Source organism: Nycticebus coucang, chromosome 4, assembly GCF_027406575.1.
Source record: "Nycticebus coucang isolate mNycCou1 chromosome 4, mNycCou1.pri, whole genome shotgun sequence".
Classification (NCBI taxonomy): Eukaryota; Metazoa; Chordata; class Mammalia; order Primates; family Lorisidae; genus Nycticebus; species Nycticebus coucang.
This window is the reverse complement of record NC_069783.1, coordinates 115,570,042-115,597,735: the sequence shown is the minus strand read 5'-3', so window position 1 is coordinate 115,597,735 and position 27,694 is coordinate 115,570,042. Positions and strand designations below refer to the sequence as shown.

At 47.2% G+C, this 27,694-nt stretch overlaps 1 protein-coding gene across 6 annotated transcripts in view; it reads right to left on the bottom strand.

Moving 5' to 3' along the window:
- The window catches only part of CUX2 (cut like homeobox 2), a 254,962-nt gene that overhangs the window by 39,767 nt on the left and 187,501 nt on the right, over positions 1–27,694 (bottom strand). For all 6 annotated transcript variants that reach the window (XM_053590221.1, XM_053590222.1, XM_053590223.1 and 3 more), the window contains 2 exons: positions 25,510–25,588; positions 3,183–3,317 (listed from right to left, as the gene is read on the bottom strand). In XM_053590221.1, the coding sequence (XP_053446196.1) occupies positions 3,183–3,317; positions 25,510–25,588 (214 nt within the window). The remainder of the gene's footprint in view (positions 1–3,182; positions 3,318–25,509; positions 25,589–27,694) is intronic.

Here is a 27,694-nt window from a genome sequence, read left to right as displayed (position 1 = left end):
TAACCATTTTAAAGTGATAATTTAATATACCCACAATTTTGTGCAACCACGACATTGTCATCACTCTAAAAGGAAACCCCACAACTATTAAACAACTTTCTATTTTCTCCCAGCCCCTAGTGACCACTAATCTACTCTGTCTCTATGGATTGGTCTATTCTGGATATTTCACATCAGTGGAATCATATGTTATGTGTCCTTTTGTCTGGCTTCTTCCACTAGCATTATGTTTTCAACATTCACCTAGGTTGTAGGAACTTCATCTCCCTTTATGTCCAAATAATATTCCATTGTACGGACAGACTAGATCAGGGGTCCTCAAACTGTGGCCCGTGGGCCACATGAGGTGGTGTGATTATATTTGTTCCAATTTTGTTTTCTTACTTCAAAATAAGATTATGTGCAGTGTGCATAGTTCATAGTTTTTTTTTTTAAACTATAGTCTGGCCCTCCAACGGTCTGAGGGAAGTGAACTGGCCCCTTGTTTAAAAAGTTTGAGGACCCCTGGGCCCCTAGATGGTGTTTACCCATTCATCTGTCAAAGGACATTTGAATCATTTTGAGTTGGCCCTGGAGTTTGTTCTCTGCTCTTTGGGGGTACATCTGTGGCATTGCTGCGTTACATGGTCAGTCTGTGTTTCACTTACTGAGAAGCTGCCAGACTGTTTTCCCCTCCCACTGTTGAGTACACACACGTAGTCCCTCCTTCATCTCCCACCTCACCTGCAGGTGCAACCCCATGGCAGGGCCACCTGGGCAGGGATGAATACTGAAGTCACAGTGGAGGGGAGAGAGTGCTCAGGGACCACTGAACGGGGTGGGAACTCGAATTGGGCTGAGTTTTCTGGCACACCATATATTTTCCTAATCTGTTTGTTGACATCAGTTTTCCCTTCTACAAAGTTATCACCATAAAGCAGCTTTTTCATTTGTTTTACCCCCAGCCGTGCCCTGGACAGGGCCTGATGTGAAATTAGAAGGTCAACAACAGCTTCTACCGCACATTTGCTGCTTCCCTTTGCAGAGCCCTCACCTCACCCATCTGAGTAACTGCCATACTGAACTTCATCTTTTTCTTGCTTTAAAAAGTTTTTGTCACCATAAAACCTATGCGCTATATATAGTTATACCTAAACACATATTTTAAAGTCTGCTAGTTTCTTGACTATTTTGAAAGGGCGTTGTGCTCTAGTCCTGAAGATTCATCTGCTATGAGTGCCGCCGTACAGGATCCCACTGTGTGAATATGCCTTTTCTTTATCCAGTCTCCTGCCACTGGACATTTGGCTTGTTCCAGTCTGTGGTGCTACAGAGACTGCAGCTAACCCCATTCTTTCTTTTTTTTTTTTTTTCTTTTGAGACAGTCACACTATGTCACCCTTAATAGAGTGCTGTGGCATCATAGCTCACAGCAACCTCAAACTCTTGGACTCAAGCGATTCTCTTGCTTCAGCCTCCCAAGTAGCTGGGACTACAGGCACCTACCACAACGCCTGGCAATTTTTTTTTGTTGTAGTTGTCATTGTTGTTTGGCGGGCCCAGGCTGGGTTGGAACCCACCAGCTCCGGTGTAAGTGGCTGGCTCCCTAGCCGCTGAGCTACAGGTGCTGAGCCAGCTAGCCCCATTCTTGTCCCTATCTCCTAAGGACAGTGTGAGTTAGCTGGCCCATCTGGAATCTTCCTAGAGACTGTTTTCCAAAGTAGCAGCAGCAGATGAGAGTCTCATCATGTCACACCCTGGCCAATTCCTGGCATCATAGGACTTGTGAACTGTTGGCTGTGATTTGGTGAGGACAGCCCTGGCCACATTACTTGTCTCTTCTTGTGTTTTCTCCTTGGTGAAATGTGTGTGTCTTCTGCCCATTTCTCACTAGGAGGACTTTTCTGACAGGTGGGGTAGGGGAGGTGTGGCCATGCCTGGCTTGGCCCCTCTGAGGTCATCTTCCTCACAGTAGCCTGTCATATCCAACCAGTCCTCCCTGTGTGGGGGGGAACCCCTGGGTCACAACCAGGCTGGCCTTTCCAAGGGAGGCTGTGTTGTCCCACCCTCTGCCGCTGCTCCGGCCCTCACAGTTGCTGCCCCAGGGTCCTGGGGGCTACATGAGGAGCTCATGTGGCCCCAGGTTGGATCTCTGTCCTACCTTATGGAAATCAGGCTCTGGTCTCTCCCACTGCCTCCCTCAAGTTTAGCTCTTAATTAGTCCCAAACTTAGAGGGTCAAAGGCACAATCACACAGCGCCCACTTAGGCCCCAACACTAAGATTCCAGGCCTTTAAGCACCTACAGCTGTTAAGTTCTGAGTCTAGATACTTAGAGGCAGAAAGAAATGGAATTTTGTCTAAATCCATCATCAGCTCAAGTATCCTTTTTTGTTTTTTAGAGATAGAATCTCACTTCGTTGCCCTGGGTAGAGTACTGTGGCATCACAGCTCACAGCAACCTCCAGCTCTTGGGCTTAGGTGATTCTCTTACCTCAGCCTCCCAAGTAGCTGGGACTATAGGTGCCCACCACAACACCCAGCTATTTTTTTTGTTGTTGTTGCAGTTTGGCTGAGGCCAGGTTCAAATGTGCCACTCTCGGTATATGGGGCTGGTGCCCTACTCACTGAGCCACAGGCACTGCCCGGCTCAAATATCCTTACTGCTCAGCTCATGTCTCCCCACACCCCCTGCTGTGATGGTGCTGTGTGCTCTCAGCATCCTGTGTCCTCTTCTGGATACACAGCCAGGCCGCACCTCCCAGGCTCCTTTCAGCAGGTGTGACTGCAGCAGCGCGTTTTGGCCAATGGGGTGTGGGTGGAAGTGATGGGTGCCACTTACTGGCTTGCATCCTATAAATCTCAGTGTGACCTCCTCATTCTATCTCTGCCTGTTGGGTGGTTGTTGACATTCACTGTGACACTACATGTCACGTGTTAAAGATGGCAGGTCCTCCAAAGCCTGGGTCCCTGTGTGATAGTGTGGAACATTCTCTGCAACCTCCCCGCCCTTCAGTGGATTCAGCTGAGATTTGGGGCTCATCTGTTTTAGCAGTAGTGTTACCTTATCTGTTCCTCACCCCAAATGATAAAGCCCAGTTCCCTGCCACCCTCCCTCAGGCCCTCAAGGGTGGCCGAGTTTGCCTGCTGAAGATCTCAGCCCAGCCACTCATTATGGACATCCCATGAAGGCCTTGTCAGTACCTTTGGGACCGAGGAGCTCCGGGTTCCTCTTCCACGAAGCGTGGAGGTCTCTCCGGGGCTGCCCGCTGGGGTTGAAGCTAGGGGGCTGCAGTCTGTCGTCTAGGCTGCGTGCCGCTTCAAACACAGGCACGGGGTCTGCGCAGAGAGAGGAGGAAGGAGTGGTGAGGGCCCTGTGGATGGGACACCCAGACTCAGGCTGTGGGTCCCTCCCTAGTGACCTGGGGGTACCATCCACAAGAGCCACCTGGAGTCACCCTGATGGCTTTGGGGAGCAACATGGACTTTCTGCTTTACAAGGGAACAGCCTCCTGTAAGCTCCTGCTTGAGGGAGCATGTGCTGTCCCCATGGGATGGGTGTCCTGCACAGGTGGGAATAATAACTCTAATAACTATAACAATAACTGCATTTTCTTTCTTTCTCTCTCTCTTTCTTTCTTTCTTGTAACAGAGTTTCACTTTGTTGCCTTTGGTAGAGTGCCAGGGAGCCATAGCTCACAGCAACCTCAAACTCTTGGGCTCAAGCGATCCTCTTGCTTCAGCCTCCCGAGTAGCTGGGACTACAGGAACCCACCACAACGCCCGGCTATTTTTGGAGACTGGTCTTACTCTGGCTCAGTCTGGTCTTGAACCTGTAAGCTCAGGCTATCCACTTGCCTCGGCCTTCCAGAGTGCTAGGATTATAGGCATGAGTCACCATGTCCAGCACCCTAACTGCATTTTCTTGATTTTTTTTTTTTTAATGAGACAGTCTCAAGCTGTCGCCCTGGGTAGAGTGCCCTAGCATTACAGCTTATAGCAACCTCCAACTCCTGGGCTCAAGTGAGTCTCCTGTATCCACCTCCCAAGTAGCTGGGACTACAGGCGCCCGCCATAACACCCACCTATTTTTTGGTTGCAGCCATTATTGTTATTTGGCGGGCCTGGGCTGGATTTAAACCCACCTGCTCAGGTGTATGTGGCTGGCGCCTTAGCCGCTGGAGCCACAGGCGCTGAGCCATTTTCTTGATTTTATGAATCAAGAATCTCATGGCCATCTGTGGTGGCAAGAATGACCCTTGCAGACCTCCAGTCAGAGTGACCCTCATTGGGCAAGGATCCAGATGCTATACTCAGAGGTCCTCCTCCGACAATGCCTGCTTGCACCAGGGATACTGAGGCAGGACTGGTCTGAGGGCCAACTCTGGCTTGAGGATGTCCCTGTGGCTTCACTCAGCACTTCCTTAGGCTGTGTGGTGGTCTGGGATGCTTCCCACCAGCTGCCTAGCTGCCTATTTCTCCGAATGATATCTTTTATTGTGCACATAGTCCCTGGTGGCTGCTGCTCAGCGGACCTGGATGAGCACACCATCACTTGTGACATATGCTAAGATTAAATAGCAGCTTTTCTGGGGGGCAAAATACACATGTGGAAGAAAGATGTCTGCCAATTTCCCAGTCAAAGGTGAGGAACATGCAGGTTCCACTGCTTAGAATTTGGTTTCCTTTCCCAGCCCTTTGCCCAGCAAGCATGTTCTTTCTTTCTTCTACTTGGGGGGCCAATACACTCCTTCCACGAGACTTCCCCCAACTCTCCATCTGGGGAAGGAACTAATAACACCTGGAAAATTCCAGAGGCCAGTATGGCTATGATGCCTTCTGGGTTAAAAGCCTATCCATAGGAAGGGGCTCCCATGATCCTTACAGTAGCTGCTGGAGGCTGGTTTGGGTCTAACTCATTTTCTTTTTTTTTTTTGGTAGAGACAGAGTCTCACTTTATCACCCTTGGTACAGTGCCACGGTGTCACACAGCTCACAGCAACTTCCAACTCCTGGGCTTAGGCGATTCTCTTGCCTCAGCCTCCTGAGTAACTGGGACTACAGGCACCCCCACAACGCCCGGCTATTTTGTTGCAGTTTGGCTGGGGCCGGGTTTGAACCTGCCACCCTCGGTATATGGGGCCTGCCCTACCCACTGAGCGACAGACGCTGCCTGGGTCTAACTCATTTTCACAGGCAGGGAAACTGGGGCTCAGAAAAGCCAGGGGACCTGTGTAGTGAAGGTGAGAGCAGGATCTGGGTTTCTTGCTCTGATAGCACAAAGGCTTCCAGTCCTAGTGTGTGCCCATCCCAGACCCAGCAGCTGCAGACAGTGTTTGTGGGGCCCAGGAAAGCCAGGGTTCTCCATCTGGACCGAGGGACCTGGGCTCTGGTCCAGGCCTAATATGTTGGAGTCTTATCTTCTCCTAAGTCTCCTGCCTGCATGCACCTGGCCACTGTCCCTTCCAGGCAGCAGAATGATTAAGAGCATGGACTCTGAAGTCAGACACCCTGGACTCTAGTCTAATTCAGACTTGTTTCTTTAGATTGCTGTGTGACCTTAGAAAGCAACTCTACTTCTCTGTGCCTCACCATAAAAATAGTGACTGCATGGGGCTGTGATGAAGATCCACATAAAGTACCCCATGGCACCTGACACTTGGTCAGCTAAGAACAAACAGAAACTATTCCCACCTTTCTGAGCTTCAGCCACACTGGCTTTCCAAATGCTACTTTCTTCCAGGAAGCCCTCCTTGACTAGTCAGCGTCCTTGCTAGTCAGTACTGTCCACCTTTCCTTTATTGCACCTACTGCAGTTACAACGTGTGGTTATTTGCAGGTCTACCTGATTAACACCCACTGGTCTGCAAACTTCACAAGGGAGGACCAGGACTACACCTGCTTTTGCCTCCTCTCCTCCCTCCTACTGGACCCTTGTACCCAGCACACAGTCTGATGCACAATAAATATTTGCTGATGGAAAAAATGGGGGCAGTGCCTGTATGTAGGGCTTTCAGGTCTGGCTGGAACAAGGTGGCCTGTTTCATTCTTCTGCTGGCTGCTTAGGTGGTGGGAGGCTTGGACAATGGGCGCCTGTGCTGAGGTAAGCAGGTGTACGCACTGTGTGGCAGCTTCCCTCTGTCAGCAGCCCCCACACCCGTCATTAGGCAGGGCCCGCTCAGCAGGGGATGCCATTATGTCTCCCCAGGCTGATGTAATTATACATTGACATAATTAACCCAGCAAGCGCATTAGGCAGGCCAGCTAAAAATTCATCTATAATTATTTGTTGTGTGCATGCTAATGAGTCCATCTGCACTGCCTTTGTACAACACGAACAAATTAATTTACAAGTCTGGATTTTTTAATAAGTTCAAGGAAACGCTTCCTATTGTGTCCTGGTTTTTGAGAAAGGAAGAAAAGGCGACACATGCTTGCCAGGGTCAGGGAAGTTAGATAAACACAGGAGGCTGCAGCGCCAAGCAGGCCGTGGAGGGCTTACCCTACTTCCAAGGAGGGGCAAAATCCGGCCAGTGGCCTAGGAGCTGGGCTGGCGGTAAGCCCATCCAAGCCAAATGATTATGCTTAAATGATAAGGGTTGTCTGTCACTCACCCCATTTACAGGGATTAGGTATTGCTGTTTTGTTTTGCTCTGAGACCCTGTAGGTCATTCCTTGCTGGCTCATGTGCTCTGTCTGGGGATAGGCTGCCCTCAGGTGGCCAATTGCTGATACAGTGTAGAACATAGTCGTTGAGCTCATGAAATCTAATATCCAGTTCTGGATTCAAAGTTCATGGGGTTTTGGACCTCAGTTTCCTCATTCCTGCATTCCAAATGCATAAAATATACCAGTTCCTACTTCCCAGGAATCATTGGGAAGACTAGCAAAGATACCAAGAGACACAGTCTGATTTAAGGATTAGATGTCCACTCTGACTCCAATTAGCCATGCCAGTTAGCCTCTTGGAAACTCCATTTCCTTGTCTGTAAAATGGGTTATATGTGTAAGGTGATTTTAAGGGTGGGAAGAATTGCACAGTGCTAGGTACAGAGTAGGGTTTGCTACATGCTGGCTGCTGCTGTTGCCCAGGCTCATGGCATTCTGGTAGTTGCTGTCCACAAGGTGATGCTGCGGAGCCTTGGGGACAGGGTATGGTTTCCCATGTTTGTATCAGTCCCCAGCAGACCTAGAAACCAATAATCTTGCTTTGAACTAATTTAATTCTGGGACTCAAAGATTCCAGCTTAGAAAGTCACTCTGAGTAGGGATCTATGCGATCAATTTATCCAGCCCCTCCCAGTACACAGTGGGGTCCAATGATGTTCCTGAAGACTGCCGGAGTTGGGGGCAAGACCAAGACGGGCCTTTGGACCTCTTCCTCCCGCACTGTGCCTTCCCAGTTCTCTGATCTGGGAGGATGGTGTTCAGACACCTAGCCAAAATCAGGCTGCAACTGAATCCCAAGAGATAAAAGCCCTTTGTTTGGATCAGACGCCATTCACTCTTCACCATGATGCTATGAGGCAGGCAATATTGTATCAGTTTCACAGATTGGAAAACTGAGGTACAGGGGATGGTCACTTCCCCAGGGTGAGGCAGTAAAGCCTGGCCAAACTTCAGGCAGGCTGGCCCCACCTGGCAGGATAACTGGAGCTCCTCAAGTGTCCCTGCTGGCTCTTCAGCAGGGTGGCACATCAGAGTTCCTTGGGGGGCATTTGTCAAATAGCCTTAGGATTCCATCCTAAAGACTCTTGTTGGATGGTTTGTGCGTCAGCCTCAATATTCTCAGGAAGGGGGGGGGGGTCCTGCATGGCTCAGCTGTTAGATCTCTCTGTGGAGTAGAGTAGACATGTGGTTTTGATTTCCTGTCAGCTTCCCAAGGGGCTGTCAATCAAGATGTCCTGCCTTACCCTGGTAAGGAACCCTAACCCTGGCTAGCCAATCAGATGCTCTACCCTGGTAATTTGAATCCCTCATGCAGCTCACACTGCTCTGGCCCTGTCTGAGCAGGTGTTCTCACCATTCTCCACCACCCGGGGCCTTCTAATAAATTCTTCTGCTTAAAGCTTTGTCAGAGTTGGCTTCTGCTGCATGTCACTAAAGAGCTCTGATTGATACATCTGCTAAATGATTTTAACCAAGTGAGATCCAAGAAATCATTGGTCCAATAGGTTCGTTTCAAGGCTGGATAAAAACTGGGCTAAATAATAAAAGGATCAAGGAGAAATGCTCAAAAGAGAGTGTGAGGGCCAGGCATACCCAGGCTTTCTTGGACAGTATCACATGCTTGGAGGAAGATGTCCAGCTTAGTTTGGGCTGACTCTCAGGGCATCCTGGATAGGAAGCCATCGGAAGGATGGACCCTTCTCAGTGAGTCAGGAGGAGGAAAGAGGCACCTAAAGCCTATCCTGTTTTCTGGCACAGCTGTATAATAAATGTCTGCGGAATAACTGAGGCAACTAGAGGTTAGTGCATATAGCTCAGAGGCCCTTCTGGCTTCAGTAGAAGCTTGATCAGAGCAAGAGCAGGAGTAGGAAGGTGAGGTTGGAGCAAAGTCATCTGTCACTCACTCAATGTGGGGTCTTCAGTAAAGCATTTTACTCTATGACCTCTGTTTTCCCTTCTGTAAAATGGAGACACTAATAGCATCTACACCAAGGTTACTGTGAGGACTTGATGACTGAAGTTTTGTAAAGCAGTTAGCACAGTACCTGTACACATAAGTACTCAGTAAAAGATAACAGAATTGGCTCAGTGCCTGTAGCTCAGTGGCTAGGGTGCCAGCCACATACACTGGGGCTGGTGGATTCAAACACAGCCCGAGCCTGCCAAACAACAACTACAACAAACAAATAGCTGGGCGTCATGGCGGGCGCCTGTAATCCCAGCTGCTTGGGCGGCCGAGGCAAAAGAATCGCTTAAGCCCAAGAGTTTGAGGTTGTTGTGAGCTGTGACGCCACAGCACTCTTCCAAGGGCCACATAGTGAGATTCTGTCTCAAAAGAAAAAAAAAATATATATATATATAGCAGGATTATTCTGAAGAAGGCTCCAGGGGACCAACTTTCATGTCTCAGCTTTGCTGTGGAACTGTCTCCCCATTGTCTCTTGGGCCAGGAGACAGGGCACAGGGGCCTTGAATTCTTATCATTAGACCAGAAGCAAGATATTGAGGGCTCTCTTGATTTTGTCAGCTTGTCCTGTGACCTCAGACAATGCACTGACCTTTCTGGGCTCTCTTCTCCAAATTCCTATCACAAGTATATTCCAGGCACACACTTAACACCAGGCATCAGCAAGTAGGGGCATGGTTCCACTGAGGTAAGGGCTTTTGGCTGTAGGCCGATCCCTTAGAGCTGGGATGTTCAGGGAAGGTGATTATTAAACACTTTCGTTGTTGAACTTGATACCAGAGGCGCAAACATTGTGAATGTTCCAAATTCCTAAAGCCACCCTTGGAGAAACAGAGAAGGGGCCAGGGTAGGAGGCTGGAAGTCAAATCCCAGGTGTACCAGCATCATGGAAATCACATAGGGTCCTTGTGCCTCAGTTTCCCCATCAGTAAAAAGGAGATAACCACAGGACCTACTGCACAGGGCTGTGTAGGGCTAATGTGAATACACTGGGCCACTATTAACAGTGTCCAGCACCTGGCACACCCTACATGAGTGTTGCTCTCCCTCCTAGGTGGCCCATCTTCCCAGCCATGACTGAGCACGGTAGGGTAGTCCTGGCCAACGCTGGAACAGGCAATCATACTATGGACTAAACTGTGACCCCGTGCCTCTAATTCATATGCTGAAGCCTAACCTCCAATCTGACTGTGTTTGGAGATAGGGTCTTTAAGGACACAATTAAGGTTAAATGAAGTCAAACAGGTGGGGTCCAAAACTGACCAGACTGGTAGACATGTAAGAGGAAGAAATACCAAGGATCTCGCTTTCTCTGTACACAAACAGAGAAAAGGTCATGTGAGGACACAGGGAGAAGATGGCCGTCTGCAAGCTGGGAAGACAGGATCCCCCAGAAACCAACCTTGGAGGCACCTTGATCTTGGACTTCTAGTCTCTCAAACTGTGGGAAAATATATTTCCCTTGTTTAAGCTACCTGGTTTGTGGCACTCTTTACAGGAGCCTGAGCTGACTAGTGCAGGTGCTCTGGGGCTCCCTACCTAGTCGAGACCTTCTTAGAGTGTGCTGCAGCCTGAGGCCCATCCTCTCCAGCACCCCCACTCCTCCCAGGTGTCAGACCTGTGTCCTTTGTTTCCTCCCACTCACTCCCCTTTATCTTTCATGAGCGTCTCCTGTAATTTATCTCTGGCATATCTCATGCCATCTTGGCATCTGCCTCCCAGAGAATACAAGCCAACACATGAATACCTCGTCACCTTTCAGAGCCTCAGTTTTCTCATCTTCAAAATGGGGATAAACACAGTTTTTCCCCTACAGATGTGAAGCCCATGGTGTGATCTTGGGACATTCCACAGAGATGAGTCTGAAGCAGGCAGAGCTTGCTGGGGGGGCTCAGAGTCCTTGTACCTACTTTACTCAGCACGAGTTGGTTGTCTGCTGGGGGGTACAATGTAAATGACATAGACAAGAGCCCATTTTTTTGTGCAGCCAACATCCCAGTGGGGATAACAGACTGCTCTATACAAAGATGTTTAGAAGGAACATAGGGAATATTTTTATTAACACAGACCCCAGAAGGGATCTGGACCCACCTTGAGGTGGGGGGTCAGGAAAGAGCTCTCTGAGCAAGTGACACAGAGCTGGGGGTGCTGCTGGGGGGTAGAGGGATCTGTGGGAAGAGTTTCAGGTGGAGGGCACTGCCTGTGTAAAGGGCTGGTGGCTGGAAGGAGTCTGTGCAAAGTGTCACAGTGTCTGAGGACTTAACACCAGGTCCCAGGGGCTGGCGTGGAGTTGGGGGAGATGGTGGATACGTGGGCAGGGAGATCCCAAAGCCCTCCTCTGATTACATGGATGGGGATTCATCCTACCAGCAATGGGAAGTGATGTATTCTAACCTGCCTTTTTCTTTTCTTGCCTTTTCTTTTTAAGGCAGTCTGACCTTGTTGTCCTCTGTGATGTCATAGCTCACAGCTACCTCAAACTCTTGGGCTCAAGTGATCTTCTTGCCTCAGCCTCCTGAGTAGCTGGGACTACAGGTACCTGCCACAACGCCTGGTTATTTTTAGAGATAGGCTATCGCTCTTGTTCAGGCTGGCCTCAAACTCTTGAGCTCAAGCGATCTGCCTGCCTCGGCCTCCTGGAGTGCTAGGATTATAGGCAGGAGCCACTGCATGGGCCTAACCTGCCTTTTTCTTTCTTTTTTTTTTTTTTCTTCCCGTTGCAGTTTTTGGTTGGGGCCGGGTTTGAACCTGCCACCTCCGGTACGTGGGGCCGGCGCCCCACTCCTTGAGCCACAGGCACCGCCCTAACCTGCCTTTTTCAAAGGCTCATTCGAGCTGTAATGTGAAAAGTGGGCTGTAGAGGGTGCCAGACAGAAGGATACTGCAATAATCTAGGCAGCTGTGATGGTGGCTCTAGGTAGAGTGGTGGGGAAGGGTGCTCAGATCCAAGAGTTAGCCAGGAAGCACTGGTGGGACGTGATGCACCGGGTTGAACAGTGATCCCTCAAACTCAGGATCAGTGGAAGCTGAGAATGGGACTACATTAGAAAGTGGTCTTTGCAGATATCAAGATGAGGTCACATTGGAGTAGAGTGGGTCCTAATCCAACGAATGGTGTCCTTACAAGAAGAAGAAAGGACACAGGGAAGTCCACATGAAGATGGACACGAGACAGAGGCAACTCATCTAGAAGCCAAAGAACACCAAGGACTAGGAGAGAGGCCACGACAGTTCATTCCTCAGGGTCTCCAGAAGGAACCAATCCTGCCAATGCTTTGATTTTGAGCTTCTTGACTCTAGAACTTAGAGAATAACTTTCCATCATTTTAAGCCACCCAGAATGTGGTGATTTGGGAAAGCAGGCTGAAGAAAACTAGTACACTGAATTCTGGAGCTTGAGATCTGAACTCAGGCATTAACAGGGCCATATTTGATCTAGGCTTTTCTCTCAGCTTCTAGACTTGCTGGTAATCCTGGCATTCCTTGGCTTGCAGGTGCAGTACATAGATCTCTGCCTCCATCACAGGGCTTCTCCCTCTCCCTCCCTCCTTCCCTCTCTCTTCCTCTCTGCCCCCCTCTTTCTCTCCTCTCCTTACAAGGACACCAGTCATAATAAATTAGGGGCCACTCTAATGACCTCATCTTACCTTGACTGTATCCTGCAAAGGCCCTATTACCAAATAAGTTCACATTTACAGGTATCGACAGTCAGGATTTCAATATATCTTTTGGGGGGATAAAGTTCAACCCGTAGCACGTGAGGCAAGACTGAAGAGCTGCCAAGACTCCACGTCTCACTGGAAGGAGGTCTTCACTCAAGCCTAACTTACTTCCCTCCTGTACCCATTTTATCTGCTATCTGGGGAGACAAGCCCATCTCAGAAGAAGAGGTTGGGCTCTGGTTCTGCTACCTTTTTATTCTCTTGAACTCCCGAGGAACAGCTGAGTTGGCTACTCTGAAAATTACACAGCAACGATTGCCATTTACTTCCCTGGCTGTTTTCTACTCTTCGTTTCCTCCCCTAGTGTGCAGTGCTGAGTTCTCAGATTTTACATCACGTGCTAACTCATTTCTTCCCACCTCCCCATCTGGGAGAAACTGTGGAGCCCTGGGCCTCCACCCTGAACTATCTTGCTGGGAGTTGAGTTAGGGAAGAAAAGAATTACTAACTTCTGAACAACTGGAGGATTCTGTCAAATTCTATGGAGTAGATAGACTGCTCTACTGGGGTGGCCGGCAGATCCAAGGGCTTCTCATTTGCTTTGTCCAAAGGTATGATTTGATGTATCAGCTAAATGTCACTGGCTGCTCTCACAAACACAAGTTGAAAGAGAGAGATGACAAAAAATCTTTAAAGTGTTTGGAAGAGATTTCTCAGAGATCCTGACAGCTGTGGGGAGCTGGGGCATCTTATTTTCATCCCCCCACATCTTCTCTTTCTCCTCTGGGGCCCACCTCTGGCCCTTCCCATAGTAGGTGGTCAATAAATGTGAGTTATTTGAAAAGTGCAATTCATGGTGAAATTATCAGGGGCCTGGAAGCCACAGGCCCTTAGGGTTTCCCTAGGAATGTCTCTGAGGTGGCTAGAACAATGACACGGCATCCTAACCCTCAGTAGCTGTGGATGTGTTGAGTCACATGAAACTGAGAGTTAGGTTACAGATGGAAGGGGGTTGCAGTCAGAAAGAGACTGAAGATGCTACACTGCCAGCTTTGCAGGTGGAGGAAGGGGCCCTGAGCCTAGGAATGCAGGTGGCCTCCAGATGCTGGAAAAGGCAAGGAAATGGCTTCGCCCTTGGAGTCCCCAGTAGCAGTATAGCCCTGCTGAGATTTTGATTTTAGCCTAGTGAGACCCATTTTGGACTTCTGGCTTCCCAAACTGTAAATAAATTTAAAAAAAAAATGTGTGTTGCTTTAAGCCACTGAGTTCATGGTAATTTGTTATAGCGGCAACAGGAGACTGACAGTCTCTAATGCAGTCATTTACTCATCAGCACATTTTTAATGAGCACCTACTGTGTGTCAGACATTGTTTCCTCAGTTGTCAAAAGTGTCCTGAGCTCTTGTTGCATGTCAGGGAAGGCTCTGGGCCGTGAGGTGTCCAGTGGTGACTCAGAAGGAATCTCTGCCCTCCTGGGGTACCAATGTTCAAAGGACAAGTGAGGCAGGAGCATTGAGGGGGGCTTTGGAACAAAGCAATAAAAGGTCGGGAAGAGGATGGGCTAGGTGTACCGCTGTGGGGTGTGGTGCTAACTGGGGCAGGTTGGTCAGGGAAGGTCTCTTTGTCGAGGTAGTGTCTGAGCAGAGCCTTAAAGGAAGTGAGGGAGTCAGCAGGGGGTGGGGGCCATATTCTAGATGAAGGAAATACCAGAGAAACAGCTCATGTTAGCCTCGGTGCCTGTGGCTCAAGCAGCTAAGGCACCAGCCACATACACCTGAGCTGGTGGGTTCGAATCCAGCCCACCAAACAACAATGACGGCTGCAACCAAAAAATAGCCAGGCCATTGTGGCAGGCGCCTATAGTCCCGGCTACTTGGGAGGCAGAGGCAGGAGAATTGCTTGAGCCCAGGAGTTGGAGGTTGCTGTGAGCTGTGATGCCATAGCACTCTACCCAGGGTGACAGCTTGAGGCTCCGTCTCAAAACAAACAAACAAAAAAAGAACCCCAGCTCATGTTAGATCAGGAACCAGCAACTGCCCTGTCTGATCAATCTCCCCTGGGGTTACTGTCCCAGAGATGCAGCTTTGCTGGATCTTTATAACAAATAACCCATTTATAGATAAGGATGTGGGGCTCAGGGAGGCTGGCAATGCCAGATGACTTATAGTACCGATTTCTCCTCCCTTCCTCATAGGTTGGGCTGGGTGCTGCAGCCCAGGGCACTGGTCAGGTTCAGAGTGGGACTGGACTTCCAAACATGCATTTCTTATTTTTCCCAAACTCCAGCAACCATCTGTCCTGGGGGAGCAGGACATCTGCATCTCCGAGGCTGGGGCATGGGGCAGATAAGACTACCACCTACTATCTGCAGCCAAGAACTCAGAGAACTTGAATTTCCTGATCCCCACCCCTGAACATGTTCCAGGCACCTTGTATATATTTATACATATCTTGTTTAATTATTGAAATAACCACATCACTATCATCCCCATTTTCCAGATGAGAAAACTAAAGCCCAGCAAAGGAAAGCCATGTGCGAAGGTTGCTGAGCAAGAAAAAAGTACAGCTGATTTGAATCTAGGCCTCTCCCTAAGTCAGTGCAGCCCAAATGCCAGATGCTGGTGAACTTCATTACCTCTGCTGTATCCATATGTCCCCTAACAATGACCAACTGAACCTTTGCCCTAGGTGACTCAATTTTTAGAAACTTGGATTAACTTCAAAGGAATGTTTTGTTTTGTTATTATAAATCGGGATCTTATATAACAAATAGAAGCTACTTTAGCCATAAAAATATACACACACAAAAGAATCAAAAAGAAAACTGATACTATTAAATTATAGTTAGACCCATTGCCTGCCCAAGACCTTGAACCCGGACCAGCTCTCCCTTGGTTCAAAGGGGAGATGTGCAGGTATTATGTAGCATCTGACTGGGACTTTAGCTGCAAGGAAGCAGAAAGGGGACAACACGTCATGTCCTGCCACATGTTCAGTTTCAGTCTTATGTCAGGATACACCTAGACTTCACCCTATTGTCAGGAAACTGCATTTGGGGAAATTCTGGGTGCTGCCAAGCCCTGACCTCCAAAATCACTCAGGTCTCCCTCCAATATCTGGCAAATCTCCTATCTTGGTGTCAGGGATGGGTGACAGAGCAGGTGCGTACCTCCTCACCTGAGGCCAGTGACCCAGGGTTCCGCTGGGTTCAGTGCTTCTACCAGAAACCTTCCAGCTAACACATGTGACTGCCCAGAGCTACTAGTGCCACACCATGAGAGATGAGAGGAGGACCTTATGTCCCCTACTCACACCTCATTGATACACAGACTGGGTGCTGGCAGTGGGAACCAAACAACTTTAGATCCAACCTAGATTTGTAGACCTCAAATCTTAAGTGTTTGAATACAACAAACTCTTCTGATTAGTTTGAGAACATTGCTGACACAGAAGATCAACTATGAACCGTAAGAGGTGGCAGGTCCCTGTAGGGAGGTGGGACATCATCGGGAAGCGGAGTCTCTGTGTCTTACAGCCATCAACCATAAGCTGCTTATAAAATGACTAATTCATTTGGTTTTATTTGCTCTGAAACCCTAGAGAAGATCGCCAGAGGATTTATAATATTTTAACACCATGCCGTACTTTCCAAAGGCACTGCACAGAGTGGGTAGGGCATCGTCTATTCCATTTTCCGCCACTAGCTGATGCTGTTGGTGTTTTTAAAAAAAGTTGCAGTGGGAGGGGGGCAAGTTTGGGGACTCTAGGAAAAGCTGTCTCTATCCTCCCACTATGTCCATGTGAAGGCAAGTGGCATTCAGAGCTTTTTTTAGGAAAGCTGGAGCCGGAAAGGCTGTCCGAGAGACTGTTTAGAAACACATTTATGCAGAAGTATGCATGCGCCCCTCCAAAATATCTTCGAGACAGAAGCCTTCTCCCATCTGGACCCGGGCTCCGGGCGACTGTGTGGGTGGGAGGCTCAGGCTATTGATGGTGGCAGAGAGACTAGCTCTGATCCTTTAATCTTAACTTTTTGGTAGAAGATGGGGTATGAAGCCCTTATAGGCGGCTGTGAGTACAGCTTCCACCTACCCCTTTCTTTCCCCCATCGCCAGAGCCAGCTGATTCAGAGGTCTCCTGAATAGAGCAGGGACAGAGGGGCTGCAAATGAAGTCCTCCTTCTTGGCACTGGTTGTTGATGGTAATAATAACCACACCAGCAATAACAACAGCTGCAACAATAGTGGCCACTGTTTACTAAGCATTTATTATGTGCCAGACACTCTGCTAAGGAATCTATACCCCTCAACTAACTTAACCCTTCCTGGAACTGGGAGGTCAGTTTGTTTTTCCAAAGAAGGAAACAGCGGCCCAGAGAGGTACAGCAAGTTACTCAGGTCACCTAGCCAGGCAGCAGCAGAGGTAGGACTCCAACCCATATTCATTATAATAAAAATAAAGTTCCCAGATACTGGGCTGTACAGAAAGTCCAATGAGGGCAGAGATAGTGTCTGTTTTGCTCAACATTGTGCCTCTGCAGCTGAACAGAGGGCAGGGACCACTTTTAGTGTCCCCTGTTGCTGAGCCCATCCAATGGCTCCTTTTTTTTTTTTTTTGTAGAGACAGAGTCTCACTTTATGGCCCTCGGTAGAGTGCCGTGGCCTCACACAGCTCACAGCAACCTCCAACTCCTGGGCTTACGCGATTCTCTTGCCTCAGCCTCCCAAGCAGCTGGGACTACAGGCGCCCGCCACAACGCCCAGCTATTTTTTGGTTGCAGTTCAGCCGTGGCCGGGTTTGAACCCGCCACCCTCGGTATATGGGGCCGGTGCCTTACCGACTGAGCTACAGGAGCCGCCCCCAATGGCTCCTTTTATTAGAAGATATCACTGTCCATATCTTACATGTGGGGAAACTGAGGCCTGGAGAAGTCAATGTGACATGGGATGCAAAACAGCAAAATGGGATTGGCTCATCTCTGCAGGAGGTCCTTTAGCTTGGTGTCTTTTTCGTCTCTCCCTGCCTGCCAAGTTTGGGGCCTTGGGCCAGGAGGGCCAAGAATTCCTGGCTAGTGGTGAAGGGTTAACTTGTTCTTCCTTAGGCAATACATCTTGTTTCAGCAAAGGCCTCAGTCCCTGTCTACTGGCGGCAAAGACCCTTTAACTGTTTTTCACTGTTTTAAGAACTCAAATCTCCAATGGCTTTCTCTAAACTCCTCATATTTTAAAGTTAATCCTGCAACTGGGGTAGTAGGTAGGACCTGGGGGCCCGGATTTAGGCTCCATCGCTTCTCTATTGGGTGACTGTGTGCAAATGGCTTGACCTCTCCGGGCCTGCACTTCCTCAGCCACACAGTAGGGCAGGATGATGGAACCCACCTCCTAGGGGATGTGTATATGGTGATCAGAGAGGTCCTGTCTACAAGGGGCTGAACACACAGAAAGTACCCCGGAAATGACTTCCACATGAAGGTACCTCAGCCTTTAAAATTAAATGCAAAGGCCTCCCTCCCTGAGGTGCCTCCACAAGCCACCCTTCCTCAAAGCCAGTTTTCTGCTGTGTGCTCTGGTTGTCTGTCTTTGGGTCACATTGTCCCTGCTGAGATCGAGAGTACCCAAGGGCAGGACTGAACTTAGGTGTCACTTCCCACTGGGCTCAGCACAGGGTATGTGCTCAGAGAATGAGCTTATGGAAACCATAGCTCAGATGCTTGTCCTCCCTTCTGAAAGGGAAGAACCCTTTACTGAGCACCTACTGGGTACCAGAGCCATGCTAGATGCTTCCATTTAAGCCACACTCCAACCCCAAGCTCTCAGGGGCAGTAACATTTAGACAGGTTGTCCTGGGCAGAGGGTGTTCCAGGCAGAGGAAGTGGCACAGGCCAAGGTGTGGCAGGAAATGGTGGGACACTGCCTTCTAAAGTTATCAGCCATCTTCAGGAAATTTGACAGCATTAAGCTTTTCCTTTTTTATGGGTTAAATGCTATTTTATGTTGCTCTTCATTGTTGCTCTTGACCCCGGCAGGAAAGAGCAGAGTAAGGAGGAGGGGGAGAAAGTATGGGCAACACATTAGACAACAATTTCCAATTATTTGAAAATCTCTATTTCTTCTATCTGCAAAGGCGGCCTATCCACTAGATGGCACTAGAACTAGTCATTTGGGACAATAAACAAAGCTAGATTAGTAACCTCACTACCTCCATCAACCTATTTCAGATGGTTCAAAGACTTAAATTTAAAAAAATTAAGATCACAAAAGTACTAAACCCAAATTACACCCTTGAGGTGAGAAAGGTTTTTTTTTTTTTTTAAATAGGGACATGAAACTTAGAAGGCATAAAGCAAAGGTTTGCTAAGATTCCCTGCTTTCTACAAATAGTTTTTAAATGCCTGGTATGTACAAGGGACATAATAAGCAAAATTAAGAAACAGAAGGCAAACTAGAGGAGCAGATATGAAACATGTATACCCGAACAAGGTTAATAGCTCCAATACACAACAAGTGTCTACAAAGCAATAAGAAAATTAATCCACTTTTGGTAGAAAATGAGCTAAAGATATATAAACAAATGATTTACAAAGAATAACCATGAATGTTTCATACATATGAAAATATATGTAGTTAATTAAAATCAAGAAGGAAAGAAATAAAATTCTTGTTCTTTTTGGCCACTGATCCTGAGTTTGTGGTCAATATATGGGTGCAATATGTTTTTCTTTCCAAGTTTTCTTCCTCATCCCCAGAACACTGCCAATAAACTCTGCATTCTAGGGCACCCTAACTTCCTAGTGCGGGAGAAATGTTCAGTAAATTATAATACAAGAGACTGTTAGACACGATGAACCAAAGTTACCCAGGATTTGTAATCACACAGAAGAAATATGGATGCTCATGCTGGATGAAGAAAGCCGGATTCAAAATGGTACATGTAGAGTTAGCGACCATTTTGGAAAAGTACACAGAGATAAAAGATCAGAAAGAAAAACAATAAAATGCTTTTCTAGTAGATCATTTTCCTTTCTATTTTTCTGTATTTTCTGAAGTTGACATTGTGCATATGTTACTTTTATAACTGAGGAGAAAAATTTAAAAACCTTAAATATTGTAAAGCATTTTCTTATTCCAGACTCAGTAACCCTGTCGCCTACACCACTTACCCAATGTCCTTGACAACTGACAGAATCTTGTGTAATCAACAGCAGACGCTTGTAACTCTTATCCCCTGATGTAATGGGCTGCTGGATATTAAACCCTGCTAAATGCTTTCAAGTACAGCATATCAAATCCTCATATCCATAGATGAGTAGGTTCTATTATTAGCCCTTCTCCAAAGAAACAGAAACCAGAGCTCAGAGAGGTTAAGGCCCCTGGCCAAGGTCACACAGCACAAAAATGCCATGCTGAGAGTCCTGGCTAAGTGTGTCTGACTCCGTGGCCTGAGCACTTTGCTGACCACCTCCTTTCAAAAGGAGGAGGGAGATGAGAAACACCTGCCAGGAACTGCAATCTCTTGCATCAGATTTTGTTGTTAAAAAAAAAAAAAAAGGCAACCCCCCCACCCCCCAAAAAAAATCCTCAAAAACATTTTTGGGACACTCACCTCTCTCTTCTCATCTCTTCAGCAATGTTCATCTGACTGCCCTCTCACTTGCTCATTTCTTGTTTTGTTTTCTATTTTTCTTTTAACTAATCACTCAGTTACCAAGTTAGCTTTCTGAAGCTTGAGTCGGTACCTAGCGACTCAATGAGCGTGATAAAGGAATCAGCCGTCACCAATACAGAAGTCAGAGAGGTTTAAATCAAATCATCCTCCACAACAATGACATTAATTATGCTTTTAACACGTTTTACTGCTTTTTTTCTCACTTCACGCCACATCTGTGTGAACAATATCCAAAAGATTTACGGTTTTCTTTCGTAATTACAGACATACAGGCTGCACACTTATCAAAATACTTGCTGAGCAATCATGCTATATCGCATTCTCTGCCAAAGATTTGTGTTGGCAGCAGTCACTCAAAACAAAAATGTTGAATCAGGACTTGTGTGGCTTCTGGGGAGGGGGGAGTATTTCAACAAATAATTTGCCTGTCAAGAAATATAAAAACAGGACAGTGTGGATCCTGGCAAATTTTCCAGGAGTATTATTTTTTATGGAGGGGGTTGGGGTGGACAGTGAACAGGGAAGCTTGGAGCACCAAAAACACATCTGACATTTTGTTCTTGTATGTGAGGATAAAATTTAATGAGAACAAAAATATGTCTTCCTAATTCCCCCAAGAAATCATTAAAACATTTTGTTATTCTTAAATGTCTTAGAAATGAATTAGAGGCCCTAAAGGGGCCATTCGTACGGTACGTCTCCATCAGTTAAGGCTCCTCATTCTCCAGCTCGGTGACAGCTGGGGACAGCTCCCCCACCCCTCCCTTCCTTCGGAGGAAAGCTGGGAAATCAGACTTGCGGAATCAGCGCCAAGCTTGGAATGACCTCCCTGCTTCCAGGATTTGGGAAGAGGGGCAAGAGGGCACAGGGACCTTCTAGAAGGCTCCATACCAACCATGGGCATTCCCCTGGCCCTTGGCTGGCCCCGTGATTGTGTTTTGACAGCTTTGTGTCCAGAAAGATGAGGGTCCCATAATGAAGAACAAAATGAAGACTTGCTTCCAAATGGGCAGGGGTCTAAGTCCCTCCTAGTTTCCCTTTGTCTGTCTGTCCCTCTATATCCCAAGGACTAGACTCATTAACTCCCTTGGGTTTGCAATCACAAGTTATTTGACTAATGATCTAGTTGCTTCTTGCACCCAAATGCAACTGTGGGCTCACAGCCACGTTCCCAGCACCAAGTGCCAGGCACATAGCAGATACCCAATAAATGCTATCTGAGATAAGCAGAGGGGTCTAGTTGAGAAAGTATTGTTTTTGGTCCCCAAACCCTTCTTTCCATTTTTGTTACCAAGTCTTTTTGTTTTTTTTTTTGCAGTTTTTGGCCGGGGCCGGGTTTGAACCTGCCACCTCCAGTATATGGGGCCGACGCCTTACCCTTTGAGCCACAGGTGCAGCCCTTGTTATCAACAATTTCTAATATCCAACAATTATTATGTGCCTACTATGTACCGGGTCCTGGGTATACAGATAAAGAGAGTAGCTAACATTTAGTAAGTGCTTATTGTGAACTGTTCACCTTGAAGCCTCTCAACAACCAAATGAGGCAGGTTCTAATATCGTTCCCAATTTCTAGAAGAGGAAACTGAAGCTCAGGAAGGTGAATTTTTAATTCGTGGGCAGTCACACAGTTAAGTGGTACAGGCAGAAGCACAAGCCTATCTCAGTGCTGCCCCCTGGTGCTACAGGTGAGGTGAGGTACTATGGAGTCCCATGGCAGAGTCTGGTGTGGGGACCCCTGGGAAGCATCTCTAGGGTTTGTACTGGGTCAATCTCCAGTGTCATTTGTTGCTGAGACTGTGGGGACTCAAAGGATTGAAAAGGGTGAGAAAGAAGAGGGGGCAGTTTTTGCAGATACTACTCATGAGAGTGGAGATAAGCAACAAGGCTGCAAGGAATGGTGCCACTTAGCCTCTTGGCCATGCACTTGTTGTGGCCCTCAGTGAGTGATGATGACCCGGACTGAAGACACATGATCCATCTCAGCCTCCTGCCATTAGGTTGCAGGGAATACAGAGCCCACTGCTGTGTTGCTCAGCTTGTGTCATTCCGGCCGGCAAAACATTCATTACTGAGGAGAAACACACAGCAGCCCCACTGTGTCCCTGTGAGCCCACGATCTGGGTGGCGACAGAGCAGGCAGCAGACATGTGTATATGGCTGAATGTTGGCCTCCAAAAGGATACCCTGAAGTCCTCACCCCTCTGGAACCTGGGTAAATGTGACTTTATTTAAAGTGTCTTTATGGATATAAGTAAGTTAAAGATCTTGAGATGAGAATCAATCTGGATTATTTAGCTGGGCCCCAAAGCCAATGACAAGTGCCCTTATAAGAAAAAGGAGACAGAGACACAGAAGAGAAGCCATGTGCCATGTGCCAACTGAGGCAGAGATTGGATGATGTAGCTACAAGCCAAGGGAAGCTAGGAACCACCAGAAGTTGGAAGGAAGGATCCTTCCCTAGAGCTTTCAGAGCACACATGATCCTGCTCACACCTTGATCTTGGACATGTGGTCTCTGGAATTGTAAAAGAATAAATTTCTGTTGTTTTAAGGCATCAAGGTGACAGTAGTTTGTTACAGCAGCCTTCCACGTACAGCCAGCTTGTCACACAGAACAGAAATGCTGGAAATATTTGTTGAATGTGAACCACATCTCTCCCTGGCTGTGAGACCTGGAGCATCAGGCTTATCTCTCTGTTCTGCAGGGATGGGAACTGGTTGAGCCTGTTCCTCGTGGGTTTGTAACATGCAGAGTGTAGAACAAAGTAACTTCTACATCAGACCAGCACTTCTCAAACTCAAATGTGCCGGCAGATTCCCCAGATGGAACTTGCTAACATGCAGAAGCTGTATCAGTGGCCTAGGGTGCATTTCTAACTAGCCTGCAGGTCTGGCCAATGCTGCCGGCCCACGGACCACACTTTGAGTAGCAACAGGTTGGGAGACTTCCCTCCTCATCTGGCCCATGGGCTTCTTCAGTGCTGCTGTGTTAGTGTTCCAGGGATGTAACAAAGCACCACCAGCTTGCAGGGCTATGTTCTTTTTTCTTTTTTTCTGTTTTTCTGGTCAGGTTCACCTAAAGTATGAAAGGGCTGTGTTCTTTCTGAGAGATATAGGGGAGGATCTTCCCTTGTTTGTTCCAGCTTCTTTTTTTTTTTTGAGACAGTCTCACTATGTCACCCTTGGTGGAGTGCTGTGGCGTCACACCTCACAGCAACCTCAAACTCCTGGGCTTAAGTGATTCTCTTGCCTCAGCCTCCCAAGTAGCCAGGACTATAGGCGCCCGCCACAGTGCCTGGCTATTTGTTGTTGTTGTTGTCATTGTCGTTTAGCAGGCCTGGGCCGGGTTTGAACCTGCCAGCCCCAGTGTATGTGGCCGGCGCCCTAACCAACCACTGAGCTATGGGTCCCGAGCCTTGTTCCAGCTCCTTAACGGTTCCTGGCCATTGTTAGTGTTCTTAGCTTGTGGCCACATCACTCCCAGCTCTGCCTCTGTTTCCCCAAGGCCTCTCTGAGTGTGTGTCTCTGTGTTCCCTCCTTTATGTATGACAACATCAGTCATTGGATATAGGGCTCACCCTGAAGCCAGATAATCTCATCTCAAGATCTTTAACTAATCGTATCTGCAAAGACTTATTTTCAAATAAGGTCATATTTTGAGGTTCCAAGTACATGCAAATCTTGGAGGTCACAATATCCAAGCCACTATCATTTCCCAAGATGGATGGAACAAAGGACTTTCCCACCCCAAATACAAAGATCCTACAAATGACCTTGATGACAAACATAAATGGTTCTGTGTTCTCCACAGCTGGGACTTTGCAATCACATGGCTCAGGGTGGGGTCCAGTAGCATTAATTCCTACAACTGTGTGGAAGGCCTGGGCAAGGATTGGGCGGGTCATCTAGGTGGACAGTGCTAGCACAGTGGGGTCCCCTCCCAGCTTTGCCAGTGTTAAGCAAACCACTTCATCTTTTTTGGGCTCCTGTTTCTGAGTTAATAAATGAGAAGATAATAGAGGATGGGCCATTTAAAAAAATGGACATTTTTACAGATGGATGACCTACCTATATTTCCCATGTATGTAACAAAATGTTTTCAAACTGATCACACACTTGTAATCCAAACCCAGAGCACCAAACAGCAACTGTACCCCAGAGGCCCCTCCCAGGAACTCTTGCCCCCTCCAAGGGAAACCACTATCTTGATTTCTAACAGTATAGGTTAAATTTTTTTTCAGTTAAAGTGAAATTCATACAACATAAGATTTATCGATTTAAAGTGACACTCTAAAATGTAAAATTTAGTGTACTAAATTCAGTGGCATTTAGTACATTTATGATGTTCTACAACCATCACATCTATCTAGTTCTAGAACATTTTATTTCCCAAAAGGAAACTCATATCCCTATTAAGTAGTTACTCTGCAAACTCGCTCCCACCAGGCCCCGGCAACCACTCATCAGCTTTTTGTCTCTATGGATTTGCCTACTCTGGACACGTCATATAAATGGACTCATACAATATGTGACCCTGGTGACTGGTTTTTTTGACTTGGCATCACATTTTTGAGGTTCACGAGTCAGTGCTTCATTCCTTTTCATGGCCAAGTAATATTCCATTGTACAGACAGACCACATTGTGTTTATTTATGGGTCCATCAATGAATATATGAGTTGTTTCCTCCTTTTGGCCACTGTGAGTAGTACCGACAAATTACTCTTTGTCTACTTTTATATTTTTGGGAAATGGGATCAAATAGTATGTGCTCTTTGGGATCTGGCTTTCTTTCTTTCTTTCTTTTTTTTTGAGGTTGAATAACTCATTTACTCTTCAAATCAGTTCTATATGATCATATTGGGATCTGGCTTTCACTCCATGTCAAGTTTTTTTTTTTGAGACAGTGCCACTGGGGATAGAGTGCAGTGACATCATCATAGCTGACTGCTACCTCAAATTCCTGGCCTCAAGCAATCCTCCTTCTTCAGCCTCTTGAATACTTGGGCCTATAGGTGTACATCATCATGCTGGCTACATTTTTTATTTTATTTTTTTATAGAGAAGGGGGTCTCGCTTTTGCTCAGGCTGGTCTTGAATGCCTGGCCTCAAGAAATCCTCCTACTCCAGCCTCCCAGAATGCTAGATTATAGGCATAAGCTGCCATGTCCAGACTCAATGTCAAATTTTGAGGTTGGCTGTTCCATTCTAGGGGAAATGTGTGTTGGGTGGCCACCATTCTGCTACCTGCTAGCAGAGAACACAGGGCACCTTTTGTTCTCTCTGGCAATGGGCTAGAAGATGCCCAGCTCCCCAAGAAGGTCTAGGTGGGACATCTTCCCAGGGTCCTCCCAAAGCAGGCTCCTGGCTGACACTGGAAGATGGTGGGGAAGATGCAGAGAGCTGTGTGGGGACATATCCACACCAGACTGGTTGTAGCCCCTTCCCTACTCACGTAGGAGTTCAGGCCCATCCCCAGAGCTCACTGCAAGGAAGGCCCTGTGTAACAGTCCTAATGGCAGTTTCTTGTCATTAATTATTCAATTATGGAGCCCAAGAGTTTCTTACCTGGTGCTTCAATTAATTGCTTATAAACATTCAGAAAAGCAGCCTCCGCCTCCTGACTTCTCTTACTAAGGGCCACCACCTTTGGAAACAACAAGAGAAAGAGTCACGTGTAACCATGGCATCTGGGTCTGCAAGCAAATCTGATTATTTCCTGCCTATGCAAACATGGGAGAGGAAGTGGGGAGGATGAATGGTAAAAGTATGAGCTCTGGAGTTAGGAAATCTGGGGTCAAATCCGCTCCACTGTATCTGGGGTGTGTAACCTTGGGTAAGCCACTGTTCCTCAGTTTCCTCTCCTGTAAGATGGTGTTGTGTGTGGACCTACCTCCTGGGGGCTGCTCTGGGATTAAATGGCAGCACGCAATAGATATTTTTTAATTGTTACTTTTATTTACTTTTTAGAGTCACCTAGGCTGGAGGGCCGTGGTGCAATCACAGCTCACTGTAGCCTTAAACTTCTGGGCTCAAGGGATTCCCTTGGTCTCTGCCTCAGCCTCTCCAAATGCTGGGATTACAGGTGTGGCCAATGCTCCCAGCTCCAGAGTAGGTATGCTGGAAGTTCAAATATGGCACATGTTTTTTGGGGAAAGTAGGACACACCTGGAGAATATTACTTGCACTAAAAATGAAAGAGAAATTGTTAAAGCTCTTATAAGATATTAAAGAGCTTCCACAGACACTGGAGGGTAACAGGGTTATGTGAAATAGCTCCTGGCACACTGAAGATACCCCATAAATGCTTCTTGACTGAATAAATGAATGGCATGATAACCCAGGAATAAAGAGCTACATTCATGCAATCATTCTTCTGCTCATGGATCTTTCTCGTTCTGCCGATGAGACATCATGAGCATGGCTGTGGGTGAGACGAGGCATCCTGCAGCGTATGGATCTGTGTCTCTTGAATGCCCAGTGGCTACTGAATTTCTAGAACTCAGCATCATCTCATCTCTCTGCAGGAGGCTATTAATTCCAGAGCTCTGGCCTCATAGCCACCTTAATTGTAGCTCTTTGGTGGACAGTCCCACTGGAAGAGTCCTGGGCCTCACATGTCTGGAATGAGCTCCTGGCACCCATAGGCCACCCTCCTACATCGGTAAGGATATTTTGGGCTGTGTTTCCCCCTCTGGACTAGAATGAGCCTTATTCTCCCTGGCCCCAACACACCTCTCTCTGGGCACTAACTTCCTGATGATGAGTCTACTCAGAGCATTTACTTGTCAATCTACTTCTATTAGAGTTGGGCTTCTCTTATAAATCTTGATGACATCATTGAACGAGAAAGAGGGGAGTATCTGTTATCAAATTCCTCTCCTTAAATTAAGCTCTGAGAGAATGTTGTCTGGTGCATAGTAGGTGCTCAAGCATAATTTGTTGAATGAACAACTCCAAGTGGATTGCATTAATTCTAGGACCTGTGACCTACATAGTTCTTTTACTCCCCACTGGAAAGGGCCATTTCTGAAACAGTCTGTTCACAGAGGTGACCAACTAAGGCACAGGGCCTGCAGCTAGCCTGTCTGGGTTCAAATCCCAGCTCCACCACTCACTAGCTGTGTGTACCTGGGCAGGTAGTCACTTCAACCCTGGCCTTTATAGCCCCATTTGTAGACTGGTAAAAATAATACAACAACTTCCCTCAAAGGAATACTATGAGAATGAATGATTTAACATATGTGACACTGCTTGAATAACTCTTAGCATGTATTAGGCACTGCAGATATATTACCTCTAGGTATAACCAATGTCTTCCGTTTCATGATAGGTTCTACCCAGTGCTGGGTGGTGAACGCAGTTGTGCTTGTCTCTGGTGTCTTATGAAGATTACCTGAGAAAGACCCTGCCCTCTCCACGCACAGCACTGCACTCTGGCAAGAAGGCTGTGAAAACCATGGTGGTTCAATATGGTAGCCACACTGTGCAATATGGCAACCACGAGCCATATGTGGCTCCTGAGCACTCGAAACATGGTATGTCCAAATCAAGATGTGCTGGGAATGTAAAATATGCACCAGATTTTGAAGCCATAATACAAAAAAAAAAAAAAAAAATAGTATAATAGCTCGACTTTTAAAATATTGATTATATTTCAAAGTGATAATGTGTAACCAGCTCGGCGCCTACAGCTCAGCAGCTAGGGTGCCAGCCACATACACCAGGGCTGGTGGGTTCTAACCTGGCCCGG